Consider the following 17,261-nt stretch of genomic DNA (forward strand, 5'->3'; position numbering starts at 1 on the left):
CTCTCTCTCCCTCTGCCTTTGCCCCTCCCCCCACACATTTTCTCTCTCTCTCAAATAAATAAATCTTTAAAAAAAAAAAAAACTCTACTAAAATAACAGTGAAGAAATAGAAAACTGATAAACCCAGAATGACACAAAGAAAGGGGAGAGGTGACCAAAGCCAACCAGAGAGGTCTGCCCATTTCTGTCAGATGAAGAACAGACTCAGCAGGGCAGAGGAAGCTGAAGCCTATGAATATGCAGAGGAAAAAAAAAATCAATGCATCCACATCACAGAAACTAGGAGATTCCAAAACTGGAGGCACCAAGTACCACAGAAGGCAGAGGTGAGGTAAAGAACTAAAAATAAGAGTGGCTGAAAGTCTGTATAAGCATCACACAACTAGACCGCCCCCCAACCTGGTAGGAGACAGAGGTTCATTTTCTGGAAGAAACCGAAACAGAGACTCCTGACTCAAGTCTCAAGAATAGCAGTGGGCACTGGGTGGGTGGGGGTAGGGGTATCACACTAAAAAGAGAAAGGCTAAGGGAGAGTGCACACATTGACTGAAGAGACCCACAGCACCCCTCTCCCTCTCAGCTCCCCTACACTGGCAACCAAATTAAGTCCCTCCAAGATAAGAGAGATAACTGTAGAAAAGCTCTACAAATGCTGATAGTTTGGGTAGGGGTGGGGGAGGGTGGGATAGTAACCAACAAAAATAGCAGTTCACTGTGCAGTCTACAGTGAGACCTACATGTCATCTCCCTCATCTCCCCATCAGCTTCTTTTTTTTAAAGATTTTATTTATTTATTTGACAGAGAGAGAGAGAGAGTGAGCACAAACAGGGGGAGTGGCACGCAGAGGCAGAAGGAGAAGCAGGCTCCCCACAGAGCAGGGGGAGCCCGATGTGGGACTTGATTCCAGGACCCCAGGATCATGACCTGAGACGAAGGCAGTCGCTTAACCAACTGAGCCACCCAGGCGCCCTCCCCATCAGCTGTTTAGTGCCTCGCTCTTAAATATAAACTGTTAGCACAGACCAATAGATATTTGAGGAAAACCTCCAACATAAAATTTAGAGCCAAAATAAGCCACAAAAAAGGAACTGACAGGAAAGAAAAACAGCAGAGAAAAGACAACTTTAAAGAAAAACTTAATAGTTAATATTTACTGAGCACTTACTACCATGTGCCAGGTACTTGCATAAGAGCTTTGCCCAAGAGGTAGGTACAACAAATATGCCTATTTTAATATGGGAACACACAAACATAAAAAGAGTTTAAGGGATCTGATCACAGCATATAGGAAAGAAGAAAGGAAAGAAGGGAGGAAAGAAGGGAGAGAAGAAAGGAGAGAAAGGAAGAAAGGAAAGAAAAGAAAGGGGAAAACAGAAAAATGAAAAGTGAAGCATACAAAGGACTGAGCAAATAGATGACATTCATGTCTCAACAGCAACTCCCAAAGCTCGATGGTATTACAAGGCCTTCAAAATGCTAAGAAAAAAATCTTGCCAACCTAAAATTCTACATGTGGTCAAGGTATTAATCAAGTGTGGAGAAAGAATAAAAATAGTATCATATAAGCAAGGTCTTTAAATTTTTATTTCCCGTGTACCTTTTCTCAGGAAGCTAATGAAGAATGTGCTGCACAAAATAAAAATAATGAACCAAAAAAAAAAAAAAAAAAAGAATACAGGATCCAGAGAATAAGGGATCCAACATAAAAGAAAAGCAAAGAGAATTCCCTGGATGATGATGAACAGCAGTCATAAGAAAACAACTCTGAAGCCAGCAGAGAAAGGAACTGTTCCAATTAGAGTAGAAGGAACAGAAGTTTCAAAGGTAGTATTTCTGAGAAAAAAAGAATCTGATGTTTTTGACCATTGTGAGGGGGAGCATTATTGTTCAGAGTTTAGGAGAGAAAACTACCCAAATGAATTAAATAAAACAATTACTAATCTGAGGGGGGAAAATCATATAGAAAGAATATGTTCATGGAGATTCTAAATTCTATTTCTTTAGTAATTACTTCTGAATCATATCTTCTGGGAACCATGGCTCAGATTTTTTCATAAAGGATGATTTTGAAAAATAAAATATACATTATTTGCACATACGTGAAAGCAAAGCCCAAAGTATAAAGAACAAGAACAATCTGTTACCAGTCAATTCAACCCTTACAAATACCTTAAATCCTAGATTCAAAAGTTGTTACTGTAAATAACAACGCTGCTGCTTTGATTAGATTATAAAACTAGCAGCTTCAATGCTGGGAAAACCCTTTCAAATGTTGTAGATAACAGAATATCAGGAATACAGGCAGGGATCCTATTATAGCAATCTTTCAGTAATATGGTGGCAAGCTTCTGATTCTTCTTGCTCCTCCTTTCAGATACCTCTGTCTTCTAAAACTAGCATTTACTATTGTAATTCCCAGTTACGTGCCAGATAATGATTATCAGCTCAATAAATGAATGCATAAACATGAAAATCTGAAAATACATCAAGTCACAAAACGAAGACTAAAGAAGTCTAAAACTCAGTAAATCTTCTAGTTCTAATCCTATGTGAATTTTTTTAATGAAGCAACAGAAACTTCTGATAATAAAAACATTTTTTAAAAGACTGCTTAGTCAAAATTTAAAACACAAAATTTATACTCAACCAGTGGTTGGAGTATAAATCAATGCAATCTTTTACAAGGTTAGTTTGGCAACAGCTACAAAAATCCTAAATGTACATATCTTTTGACACCACAATTGTATTGCTAGAAATACATGAACATATCTGCATAAAATTTTGTAAGATATATGTAACGATATTCATGCCTAAACCCTACTTTAGTATACTTATAATATTTATACTTAGAATAATAATAACAGTACCTAATATCCATCAGTAAGAGACTGATTTAACAAACTGCAGTGAATCCATCAATGGAGTATTTGTAGTCTTCAAAAAAGAATGGGGTCACTCCTCAACTACTCCTCACTAAACTCCAAAAGACATTTCTCATCTGGAATCTTCTCTAAGGGCTACTGAATGACATGAGACAACATACACCATATGCAGAATTGCTTTTTGTGTTATTTCTTTTCTAAAGCCCTGGAGCAAAACATTAAAACACAACTCAATAAGGCCTGCAAAAGGCTAATTTATTTGGTCTAATGCATAGCTTCCTGTGAACTAACTTGACAGGAAGACACAATTCTGATTATCTAGAAGAATGAATGGAAAGCATTTATGCATTCATCCACATACTTGATACAGATTTACTAAGCAGCTACTATGTATCACAACTGTTCTAGGCACTGAGAGAAGAGCGGTGAACATAAATTCTAGGCCTTCATGGAGTTCACATTCCAATGGAGACAGATGATAAATTCTAGGCCTTCATGGAGTTCACATTCCAATGGAGACAGATGATAAGCAAACTAGAAAATATGTATGGTGATCCCTGCTACTTAGAAATACAAAGCAGTATGAAGGTCCTGCTGTTATATGTAGAGTGGTCAGATAAAGGGCTCACCAGTAAGGCAACATTTGAGCATAAATCTGAAGAAAGTTAGGGAGCAAGCCATGTATATATCTAAGAGAAGAGCAGTCCAAGTTCAAAGGCGCTCATGCAGTCTTATGCTCCAACTGGTGTGTCTGAGGAACAAGACCAATCTGACAAAGCAGATTAAGGAAGTGAGTGTTAAGAGATGACATCAAAGATAACCAGGAGATCATGTAGGACTTCCAGATAATTTTAAGGATTCTGACCTTTACTTTGAGTGAGATGAACAATCATACGAAGGTGCTGAGCTGATTGCTGGAATCTAATATTTTAAAGGATTACAAGCAGCTATACAAAGATTAGACTGTAGAGAGTAGAAGAACAGAAGCAGAAGCACTAGTCAGAAGGATTCTGCAACAATCCAGGCAAGAAATAATGGTGGCCTGGATTAAGACAAGAGTGCTGAAGGGAACAAGAAGTCAGATTCTGGCTGTATTTTTAAGGTAGGGCCAAAAGGTTTTGCTGACAACTGGCTATGAATATAGGAAAAAAGAGAGGACTCCAAAGATGGCTCAAAGTTTCTGACATAAATAACTAGAATAATGGAACTGCCATTTACCAAAATAGAAAAAACTGTGGGATGAGCAGGTTTTGGTGGGAAGAGGGAGACTTGGGAGTCTTTAAGATGGACTTCTCTAATATCACTTAGTAGACAACTCTGCTCTCTTTTCAAAGACCTGGTCACTAAGGCACAGTTATATGCTTTGAAACCATATAAGCAATTCTACTCAAATGTTGAGAAGCCCAACCTTAAAGGCCATCCTCATTTCTTTTGTGGAAGAGGTGACAAAAGTACCTATAAATCCGTATAATCTTTGTCAATATTTTCCTGCAAGTATGGTAGTATTGAGGTGTTAAGAAAAGGGTAGAGCTATTATTATTATGCTGAATAAAAACACAACCAAAAACAGTTATCTTTGATCTCTTCTGTCCCCTGCATCTACAGCCCACTAAGTTTAAAAACTGAAAAGTCAATATCTAAAACATAAAAAGAACTAACATAAGTTAACATCAAAAACAAACAAACAAACAAACAAATAATCTGGTTAAAAAGTGAGCAGAAGGGGGCACCTGGGTGGCTCACTCGGTTAAGTGTCTGACTCAATTTTGGCTCAGGTCATGATCTCGGTCATGAGATCGGGCCCCACGTTGGGCTCCATGCTGGGCATGGAGCCTACTAAAAAAATTTAAAAAAAAAAGGAAGAAAAATAGAAATCCTCTGTATCAATTTTAAGAGTCAATAAGGAACGATAGGGCTTAACAGAGCAGCAGTCTTGAGAATCTCAAGTTCCTTTACCTCATAAGCTTTCTCATTTTTAAAATGAATACAATTAATTAGGCAGATTAACTGAGGTACTAATATGTAAACATTTTATATACTACCTGGCACATAGTAGTTCAATAAATATAAGGTATTATTAAGATTAACAGTAATAATATTAGTAACAATATTCATTTATCCATTTGTAAAGGAAGAAAGACTGCTTAACCTTCGTGATTTCAAAAGAAAATTGACTTCACTTATTACCCTTTAATACCTCCTTAAGAGAAAAAGATAAATAATTTCCTTTATAATCAAAATAGTAAAATTGTGCATAAAATAAAAAAATCCCTAAATAGATGTTAAAAGGATAAATAAGCGAACAGAACCAAAAGTACTTTTTTAAAGAATAATAAGGTAAAGAGTAAATAATGATTTCTATGACTGCAGTATGTACCTTATATAAAACCTTTTAAACAAGGCAAAAATAAGTGAATAAAGATGTTTTGATATTAACATAAACTTTTATTTTATGAATAATTTTTCAAAGTCACACATACTGATGAAGCTGATAAATGAACTGATAAAAGGCCTCCAGAATGTAAGCTCTGTGAGCACACACTGACCATGTCTATCTTGTTCACTACTTTATCCTCAGCATACCATAGGCTCTCATGTAACATTTGCTCAATGACTAAGCCATAGGTATTCACAATAATAAATGAAAACATACCTAAATTTGTAGAAAACTAGTAAGCTACAACAAAGATTAGTATTTTGTTATTTTATGGAACCAAAGCTCACTGCATTAAAAAGTTAAATGTAACTCCTGTTAAATTCAGAGTTATTTTTAAAAATCAATAAAATGACAAATATATCCATAAGCAGATAACATTTTAGAAAAACAGTAACAGGAATTTAACTTAAAAAATTATCAGAAACCACAATTCAATGAGCATAAATAGCTTTAAATAGAGCAAATCTGGTATCAAAAACATGAAATGAACAATGAAAAGAGAACATATGAGACAGATCACATCAGAGAATAAATCTCCCTTAACACAACTCTCACCTGAAAACTACTTTTGAATATCTGACTCAACTTTAGATACATCAACATCTGACAGCTGTAGAAAAAAAATCAATTCACAAAGAAAGCAACAAAAAAAAGATAACCAGAATAGGAAAAGATACAAGCTCTCCCTGTTAGAATTAAATATAAATAAAAGTAAGTTGTAAGGTCAATATTAAGTATAAGGAGCTATAAAATAGTCAAAGGCACAGAGAATAATTCCTATAACCCAAGAACCTAAAGCAATACCAGTCACATATTTGGCACTCAATAACGAACAGTTTGGGAGTAAAGAAAGGAAACTACTTTTTTTTGAGCTCCTATAATGAGCGTTTTATTATTTACAGATAAATACTCCCAACTGAGAAAAACAACAACAACAAAATCCAACAAATTTTAAATTCTTAGGACAAGCTAAATAGCAGACGGCAGGGATATGTAAAAAATAGAAATTCTCATTTCTAAAATGAATACAATTAATTAGGCAGATTAACTGAGGTACTAATATGTAAAACTAATATGTAAAAGTAGAAGAACAGAATGTAAATTTGAGGCCATACACTAGCCTGTGTATATGTATTCATTGTGATAAACTAATAGTAACTCAACATTGGATCATTTACCAATAAACAGCACCAACTACCTTCTTTCCTCTTCTTTATTCCAAAAACAAAATGAACATTTACTTGTCTTACAAATTAAATACAAAAGAATACTCTTTGTATTTAAGCAATAAAATCAACATTGCTTGCCAATAAAAATATAAAAATACTACAAAATTTTAAAGAATTGTTCTTGAATGTTTAAAAGATCAGGTGCCTTACACAGATTAATATTATGGAATTTAAGGGATTATAAACATAGCTTAGCTTCTAAATGTATGTAGATCCCATTAACAAAGTTATCCAAATTCTAGATAGGGAAACAAGCAATTTTCAGTCTAACCATGTAAAGCTATCCTTAGAAAGCAGACTTTGGATTTTCTTCTTTAGGACAAAGCTCCTATTCATTTCATAATTAAATTTGAAATATTTCACACAAGAATTCACTAAGGACTATTCTAAAGCATGCAATTTCAGGGCACAAAATGAAAATGGTTCTGAATTTTAATTCATATCTTATTCTACCAGGACACAAAAGAAAAATCTGTGACGACAACCAAAGAATTACTTTCCACCTTACTGAAGAAGCATGTTTTAAAATTAAAAACCATGCACAAATCTACCTACAAAATGATTCATTTTTTATATCAAACAGCTGCAGAACCTGTAATTGAAATAATGTATCTAAGGTTACAAATGAAAAGTGTTAGGTATCATTCCTGAAGTGACAGATTAAGTTCCTAATCCAGTTAAAGTAATAGGCATATTTGTAGTTTAACATAAATTAAGACCTTAATTATATTTGTGACTATTTTAAACAAAATAACAAATTCCTTTGTACCTGAGAATGTAATTTATAGCAAAGCCAGGTTCATTTTCCAAACCAATCTATTTCACACTGAGGAAGTACCCTGGTATAATGGTGTAATGTAATTCTTGTTGTGGAATGTTGAAAGAGTAGATATACTAAGAGCACAGAAGAGGTTTGAAGATAAATGAAGATGCTATTCATTCAAGGGTAATTTCATCTTAGAACTATATGAAAGATTTTTCGTTCACACAGGCTAGTGTATGACCTCAAATTTAAGTGTATTTTCAGCTCAAATATAATGCTGCTAGATCAATTATGCTGATACTATATATCTAATAATGAAGAATCCTAGCCCTTTTCTGTTTAAAAAATAGACTGTCATTTTTTCATCTTACTGCTATGTCTTCACTGTTCTGTTTAACAGCAACAAATTTTAAAATCCTGCTCGCTATTTACTTTTTAAACAGAAAAGTATATGGTTGATATTCTAACTTGCAATCTCTCCTGACTGCAGGAAAGTGCATTTTTGCTAAGTTAAATACTTATGTTAGTAAACCATTACCCTGCAAAATCATTTTATTTCACTATTTACTAAAAATGACAACTCTAATAGCCACCTAATTCTATTTTGAATATGCTTCATTTTTACAAATCCTATAAGACTAATTTAAATATTTTGTATATACCATACCACTTATGTTGAGTAATTAATATTAATACTGAAAATGTTTTTAATCTGCTAAGTTCTGTTTGTAATTTAAGTTCAATTTTAATTATCTCAATTTAAATTATCTTTTCTGAAGATCATATTTTATATATTTAAATTCTTCCAAGTTTTATAAGCATAAATCATCAAAATACTTTAATACTGCTGGTATTGAAGAATTTAAATTCAGTGATATCAAGAAAACATCCTACAGCCTCCATTTTTCTCATTTTACTAAAATTCTACTGAAAAGGATTTTATAAGTCCCCTTACGTAATAAACATTCCCTAAATTCTCTCTACCTCTAAGCTTTCCTTTCCTTCTTCTAATCCTGAAAGTAAATACAGAAGCCTCATTTTGCAGAGGATGATCAAAATGAAGGGATGAACAAACTTCAAAAAACTTTTATGCTCCATGAAACTTTAACTTACATCAATTTTAAAAATGTTTTTCATAAAACAGTATTCTCATAATTCTCTATTAAAACATATACAGTGGTGGCATCCTACTTGGATTTTTATCAGGATTGAACACTTAAAAAAATTGTATATAACCATGAACAACTTGTTTAAAGAAAAAATGTATCCAACCAAACTGAAAATTCAAAATCATTTCCTCTACCATTCTCAAGGTAAGCTGTCCACAGCAGCCATCTGAATAACAAGACATGTTTACAGTGGATGTATTTTCATAATCACTGTTATTTCTCCAATGGCACAAATGACTCACAGTCCAAAGGAGAGAGAGATACTCCTCTCTCCTGCTCTTCCCAATCACTACAGGAGGATATTATCATTTAACTGCTAATTAATATGTCTACCTAAAAGGCATCATTTGCCAAAAGGAAAAAGCAAGGGTCAGCTAACAATTTATCAGCAGATGTGACGTGTTAGTGTTCATGGCCCAGAATTAATAGGGCCTATAAAAATGCTGCCTTTTTAAAATGAGACAACATATTCAACAGAAAAAAAAATAGTTTTTTTGTTGTCTGCCCTTTCATTTTTAGAGACAGAGTATTCATTCACAAAAAGTAGGGTAATGAGAATATTAAGTAGAATAGTGATACTTCCCTTAACCTGAGCTTAAATGTTACTTACAGGGAGTATAAAAACTGAGTAAGTAAAAAGTAGCATTCTCTTTTATGCAGCATTCTAATAATGACCATCAGTTTGAGACACTCTCTAAAAATAAATTCAAACTTTTACAAAAGATTAAGCCATACAAAAAAGGAAAACAGGTTTCTTTTTAAATTGGCTTCCTATAATAAATAACATCCTTTCTAAAACTTATTAGAAAGTAACAATTTTATTATATACATTCATAAAATATGCTATTGCTATTTCTATTGCTTTCACTTTTTTCAAAAGAATTTCTCATTTATTATCTAACTTGAGCTTCACAATAACTGATAATATAGGTAAAACTGCCTTTATCACATTTCAGAGATCCAAAAGCGGAGACACGTTTATCTTTCACATCTTAAAGTAATCTATAAACTGTAAGATATAACTTGCTAGGAAGTGTCAGAAATGATTTTCGAATTCAATGTCCACTTATGTTTGAATAAAAATTCAAAGATCTGTGTCCCTGGACTGAACTGATGATATGCAACAAAGTATTATAAGCATGAATTCTTGACTCTAGACTCCCCCTGTGCTTGCATTCCAGCTCTACCAAGTACCACCCATGTATGTTTGAGCCACTTGCTTAACCTCTTCACTTTCACTTGCTAATCTGTAAAACAGAAATACTACTATTACCCACCTCCTAGAGTTGCTGTGTGTGAAAGTTACCTATGATACATAAAGGTACATTTAACAAGACCTGGCACATGGAGTAAGTGCTGTGTACATTTTAGCTTCAGTTATTATTGTTGTTCTTACTAACATTACCTGCAGAATGCGAATTATAATAGCACCTACCCCTTAAGTTGTCTTAAGGATTAAATGAGCTAATAAGAATTAAGTGCTCAGCATAGTGATGAGCACATGGTAGGTACTCAACCATTATTGCTGTTATTGTCTGGTTACACCTCCACACTCTGTGGACTCTTTGACCTTGGGAAAAGCTCTTTAGTTCCAGTTTCCACAAATGAGGTTCATAATAGTCCCCTACACCAGGGTTATAGTAAGGACTGAATGAGATACTTCACATAAAAGCTCTCAGTAGAATGCCTTAAACAATAAAAGTATTCAATAAAAACTCACTTTTAAAACAAATCTTATTCAACATTCTCAAAAAAAATACTTTGTTTGAATTAAGTTTTTTAGGTATGGCATGAATGTTACACAAATTCAAGTATGTCCGCCCCCCAAAAAATGTTTTAAAGATTTTATTTATTTATTTGAGAGAGAGAGCACGCGAGCTGGGGGAGGAGCAGAGGAACAGAAGGAGAGGGTGAGAGACAAGCAGACTCCCGCACTGAGTGCAGAGCCCAACAAAAGGCTCCATCCCACGATCCCAAGATCATGACCTGAGCCGAAACCAAAAGTCAGACGCTTAACCGACAGAGCCACCCAGGTGTCCCTCCAAAAAAATTCTTAAACCTAAAATTTATTTTAATTACTGCAGTGTGTTTAGGCATTATAAAGCCTGCAAGCTTCCATTCCTCCTGCTGACATTGATTATACACACTTCTGTCAATGAGTAGGAGAGAAGGAAATAATAACCAACATTCATTGCATATTTGCATTGTGCCAAGTACTTTTCTAAGTACTTTACATATATTATCACATCCAATCCTCATGACATACAATAAAATAGCTGTTATTATATCTCCGTTTTAGAGATGAGGAACAGAGTAATGTTTTAAGGTATACTGTATTTGGAAGAGACCAACTCCCATTTCACTTGGTAAAGCTACTATAAAAGACAGCATATACCAAATCAGTAAAGTCATAAACTTGAAGAAAATAAGACATTTTATTCAGAAAAACTGAAGGGAAGTTCATATGCATTTGCTCATACTGTATTTCTAGATATGTGCTGTTCAATAAAGAGCCATCAGCTACATGTGGCTACTGAGCATCTGAAATGTGGCTAGCACAAATTGAGATGTGTTCTAAGTGTAAAATACACATCAGATTTTGAACTTAATATAAAAAAGTAAAACATCCCATTAATAAATTTTGTACTGATCACATGTTAAAATGGTAACATTTGGATACACTGGGTTAAATAAAACATGATTAAAATTCATTTCATCGGGGTTTTTTTACATTTTTTAATGGGACTACAAAATTTTTAACTACATATGTGCCCAACATTATATACACTACATATCTATTGGACAGTGGTTCAAGTTTAGGAGGTGAGAGAGTAGTAACAGAATTATTTTTTTTTAATTTAAAAAATAACAGATTTATTGACATATAATTTATATACCATACAATTCATCTTTTTATTAAAGTGTTCAGTTCGATTTTTAGTATATTCATAAAATTGTGCAACTATCACCACTGTCTAATTTTAGAACATATTCATCACCTCAAAAAGGAACCCAGTACCCATTAACAGTTATTCCCAATACCTTTCACTTCCTCTTTCTACCTCTCCCCAGCTCCTGGCAACTACTAATATACTTTCTCTCTCTGTGGATTTGCCTGTTCAGTAACAGAGTTATTATCAAAATTCTTTTCCCAGTTACACACACACAAATTGATTATACAGTATCCACATACTGCTACACCCCCCCCCACACACACACACTCTGCTCATGAGAACCAGAGGAACATGCTACGCTAATACTATACTATATTCAACATACAAGATTGTTATATGACTAGACAAACACTTCAGGTAATACCAATACTTTGTGGATGAGGGGGAAAAAGTAAATCTAGAAGGAAATAACAGCCATGGGGGAAAAATTTATTTTCTTTTAAACTGAAATCATAAGGGTTCCTTTAATCAAAAAAGATCTAACCACTTAGTTCCAGGAATATAATAAATGCCAAGTCTATGTAAAATTTAAATAAAATTTAAATTTCCTGATGGCTTAACTGGCAGACTATTAAAATATCTGATGCTTGATATCTGGTATCTTCTAGAAAATATCCAATTTATGGATACCTGTCACATTGTTTTGATCAATTTTACACATTTAACTGATTTTTCTAAACGGATACTGGTCCACTATATAGAAGAAAATTACTCCATAAAGTTTACATCAGATATCTGGAAAAGTCACATTTATAGTCATGGCTACTATCAGCTGTCAAGTCAAAGAATATTGAAGAAAACTAAGAATTTTTAATATATACTGGTTAATTTATCATCTAGGTGACATATGTAGGATAACAAAAAAATTGAAATGGTTAAGCAAATTCTGCATTTTAAAAGGTTCTCTTTTTTTCTGGTTTTATTGTTAATTGTAACTATGATTTGAGAAGCCATGGTGAGAAAGTAAATTAATAGGAACCATAAAAACAGAGTTGCTAAATAAAGTACACACTAAGATTTCTTTTCTCTTCCCTTCCCCAGATTACTTAAAACATTATTATTATTTTTTTAATGATAACATACTGTTATCTTGGTTTGTACTGAAAACTAGTTCATTCCAGGGCTTCTCAACATTGACACTATTCACCTTTGGGGCTGGGTAATTTTTTGTTGTGGAGAGACTGTCCTGTGCATTGTAAGCTGTTTAACAGCATCCTGGCATTTACCCAGTAAATGCCAATAGCACCCTCCCCAACAGTTATGACAACCAAAAATGTCTAAACACTGTCAAATGTCTTCTGTCGGGTAGAAATCTCCTTCAGTTAAGAACCACTGCTCTATTCCTTCTCAAAAATACCTTTCTACTTGGTGAAAATTACATCAGTAATTTTAGGGTCTTTTCATAGGAGATCCCCAAATAGCTTCAGCAAGGAGATCAGTAAACCCCCTGAAACCATATGCAGAATAGCTTAGGTATGTGTCTATTTGTGTGTGTATGCTAGAATGTTTTCTGGAGAAATGTTTCACAGTTTTCATGAGGTCCTGAAAGAGTTATCCCAAAAATGGCAATTAAAAAACGGTTAAGAATTAGTGTTTTAACTAAAATATTCACGGTGTTAGAAAGCTATTTTTTTCAAAGATAAACATTGAAAATTCTATTTTATACACAGCAAATAATTTGTTTGTGCTTTCAGTTATCTGGCGAAATTGCTTTTACCACACTTATAAACCTTTCACTTAACAAACATTTACCGAGTACATCTGGTATGCTACGCCCTGTGTTATTAGTATCTGAAAGCCAAATTTAAATTCACCCTCACCAAAAAAAGAAAAAGATTAATAGCAGTATAAAGTCCACATTTATTGCATATAATCAACTGAGAATTTCTGCTTCTCAAAAGTTAACATAAGAAAAAAAATTCACTAGTTATAATTGTAGTATCTAAAGATAAAATAAAGGGGGGCATCCGGGTGGCTCAGTTGTTTAAGCGTCTGCTTTCGGCTCAGGTCATGACCTCATGAGGCTCAGGTCATGACCTCAGGGTCCTGGAATCGAATCCCACATCAGGCTCTCGGCTCAGTGGGGAGTCTGCTTCTCCCTCTCCGTCTGTGCTTTCGCTCTCTCTCAAATAAATAAATAAAATCTTTAAAAAAATAAAAATAAAACAAAGGAAAATAAATAAAATATGTAATTTACATTTTTGGTAAAAAGATTTAAAATAAATCTAAAAGAAAGAAACTTAGCTACTCATAGATACTCATATGAATAAATTATTGTCCAAATACCTTTCTTTCCATCTTTTCCTTCTTTCCCTGCCTTAATAAAAACAAAGATATACTGAATGACATGCTATCAGACACAGTAACTAAATGCAGAGAATATCAAGTTGCATAAAAAAAATGTGAGATGACCCAAGTGCTTACCATCATGCCTAGAACACAGCAAAAGCTCACAGGCTTTTCTCTTGCCTTTCTTTCTGTCCTCCAGAAGCTCACAGTCCCATCTCCAAAAATGCCACATGTCTTAGGTTTCTCTTTTAAGTTATTTTAGTGCTGCACAATAAAATCCTCTTTGTGATTCAAACTATGTAAGCTAACACTAATAACAGCTACATATGCAAAATGTTTGAATAATTTTAATTCTATAATCTCCATAAACATTTCTCTCCCTTTTTCTTTAGTAAATTGTGGTGTATTCATACAGTGAGATAACATACATCAATAAAAATGAGTAAATCAGAGGTATATCTATCAATACGGACAAATATAAAAAACCAAGTCAAGTACCAAAAAAACAATCAAACACAGACAATTTGTTAAATTTACATGAATTAAAAAAGCAATCTATAATACTAGTTATTTTTGTTCCCTTCTTATGTATGCATAAGTTATCTATAGTCCCATCATATGATAAGCAAATTCAGGATAAAGGAAAAGAAGGAAGAGGAAAACAGAATCAGTGAAGATTATACAGAGCCCTTTAGCAATATCTGGAAAGGTTTGGTTTTTTGTTTTTTTTTAAGTTTTTATTTTAATTCCAGTTCGTTAATACACAGTTTTTAAAGCAACTATTAGTTTTTAAAGCAAATAATCCCCAAATATTCTATTCTTCCTGTGGTGTAGTTTAAAGTTTACAGGACCACTAACCTTTCTTGGATTATACAACTGTGGTATACAATATAAAGAACTACTGCATTCAATAAGTGGTTTGGGAATAAGAGACACTAATGTAATCAATAAATATATAAGGAATAGCTAGAGAAGAGTATGTCTGCTTCAAGATTAACAAATGGATTAGGCTAGAATGAGCACAGTGAAAGAATGATGCTTAAAAATATGTGGTAAATATATCTTTACAAATAAGTTAGAAAATAACTGTGTCCATAAATGAACGTATCACCACAAATAATCAATACCATATCTAGCCAAAAGCTACACTACTAAGAGAATATATTTAGCATATAAGTGATTTTTATAAAAAGAATGAAGACTTTTATTTTATATACTGCAACAATTAACTAAACATATTAACATAATAAAATTACACTTCACAGAAGAGATGTTATACTGATAATGGTAAATCACACAGAAAAATCACAAACTGCCTGGAGAGGAAAAAATAATTGCAACTCAAAAGTGAAAATTATTACATTATTTACATATTTACCTGCACAGCAAGAGAAGCTGCATTGTCAGAAAGCAAAATTTGCTCCCCTGTGGAAATACAATGAAAGGTCTGAGTCAAAAGTGAGATTGCTACACAAGCAAAATATACTTATAAATATTTTTATTTTAAAACACTATTCCTATTTTTAAAAATAAAAGGTACAGCCTTTCACCAAAGTAACTATGAAGTTCTATATGAATGCTATTGGGTAATTATAATTCTGATTAAATTATCACAATATGTACATAACATAGACTATTTCCCCTAAAACTATTTGATCATTTTTCTCATTTTATCAACAATATTTAATGAAAATCACTCACTTAAAAACAAATTCGTTTTTCAACTTTTCAAGAAATATTATTCCTCTTCTTTTCATTAAAATTAAGTAAAATAGTATGTGCTCAAACCCCTCTAGTTAAAAGTAAAAGCATTCAAAATCATATAAAACCTGCTTGCAGTTAATATTGCACAGTGTGTCTAGGTCTGTCACACAAAAGAAAGATGACAAGTTTGCTGCAATAAAAATTCCATGCTTAGAAGACTAGGGCTGCTGCCTATTAGTCTTCATTACTTTGCAGTCTTCTGACAACTGCAGCAGGCTGCTGAGCCCCAAATGGGGTCCATAATGTGATCTGATGATATATGAAGAGCTGCTAAAGGAAGCCTGAACCATCCTAGCCTATACATTTTAACAGTTCCTTTTTACTGAGAGCCCACTTTACCACAGGACTTCAAAACTCTGCTGTGTCAGCTACTGGCGCAGTAAATGTGCCAAGTGCTCCTGCAACCAATCATTTTACATGGCCTACAGCAGCCCATATACTGAGTCCGTAATAACTAAGGACCTTACAGGCCATGAATAGTTGCTTTACACTGGCAGATACCAGTTTAGGCAAAATCTCCTTGACAAAGTATACAAGAGAAGCCCTTCTTTACGTTCTCTCAGAAGTAAATGATATTACTGAGGGGTTGTGGTTTTTTGGTAACAAATATATGTTTTTTAATTTATTTATTTAAAAGATTTTATTTATATATTTGAGACAGAGAGACAGAAAGCACAAGCAGGAGGAGGGGGGGCAGAGGCAGAGGGAGAAGCAAGCGGACTCCCCGCTGAGCAGGGAGCCCGATGTGGGGCTCCATCCCAGGACCCTGGGATCCACAACCTGAGCTGAAGGCACATGCTTAACCGACTGAGCCACCCAGGCGTCCCTAGATATATTTTTATACGTAGCCATTTTTAATTGTGACCAAGTACCTACCTTTCAGTTGCTGATATAAGGTAGCATTTTCAGGCCAAGGCTCTGCAGCTGTGGAAACAAGGCAGTGATAATTAGATACATAGGGCAAAAACATATCAATAACCAAATTAATAAGCACAAACATTTGCCTAGAGCATTTAAGTAAAGTCAATTGCCAAGGTTACCTTAAATATGGCAACTAATCACACTACCGTAGGTTGTATGGTATCCTGTATAAGTAGGTTAGATAATTTCTTTTAAATGCATGTTTGGTTTATTTGGTAGGGAGCTGTATTGTTGTTATTTTAACGGAGAAGAGGTGGAAGACATCTTGCCCAATCAAAAGTGAAAATTTAAAAACGAAAACAGCCTATATGCTACTCTTCCTTTAGCTCCCAAACACAGACATTTCCAAAATGTTACTTACAAGATACTTAATTTGGGGGCACCTGGCTGGCTCAGTCAGGACAGCATGTGATTCTTGATCTCGGGGTTGTGAGTTCAAGCCCCATGTTGGTGCAGAGATTACTTAAATAAATAAATCTTTAAAAAAATAAGATACTCAACTTGATTCACTATCAAAAAAATAGTGAATCAATATTTTACTATAAACTTTAACAAAGTTAATTTTCAAACGGGTAACACTATATGAGAGAATCAAATAGATCTCTTTCAAGCTATGCATCTTTCCTTATAAGCTGGTAGTATTTATTTATTTAAAGATTTTATTTATTTATTCATGAGAGACAAGGAGAGAGATAGGCAGAGGCAGAGGGAGAAGCAGGCTCCCCGCAAAGCAGGGAGCCCGATGTGAGACTCGATCCCAGGACTGTGGGATCACGACCTGAGCTGAAGGCAGACGCTAACCGACTGAGCCACCCAGGCACCTAAGCTGGTAGTATTTAAACATACAGAAAA

The 17,261-nt window shown here is 34.0% G+C and overlaps 1 protein-coding gene across 3 annotated transcripts in view; it reads right to left on the bottom strand.

Annotated features, from left to right (window-relative positions):
- Window positions 1–17,261, bottom strand: part of MTX2 (metaxin 2) — a 61,829-nt gene that overhangs the window by 21,274 nt on the left and 23,294 nt on the right. For 2 of the 3 annotated variants that reach the window (XM_035007684.1, XM_035007686.1), the window contains exons 2-3: window positions 16,365–16,412; window positions 15,103–15,149 (exon numbers count right to left, since the gene is read on the bottom strand). In XM_035007684.1, coding sequence (XP_034863575.1) covers window positions 15,103–15,149; window positions 16,365–16,412 — 95 coding nt within the window. Of the gene's footprint in view, window positions 1–13,859; window positions 14,114–15,102; window positions 15,150–16,364; window positions 16,413–17,261 lie in introns of those variants that run through there. The other variant, XM_035007685.1, reaches the window with a different exon arrangement.

Source organism: Mirounga leonina, unplaced genomic scaffold (genome assembly GCF_011800145.1).
Source record: "Mirounga leonina isolate KUSES-001 unplaced genomic scaffold, KU_Mleo_1.0 Mir_151, whole genome shotgun sequence".
Taxonomy (NCBI): domain Eukaryota; kingdom Metazoa; phylum Chordata; class Mammalia; order Carnivora; family Phocidae; genus Mirounga; species Mirounga leonina.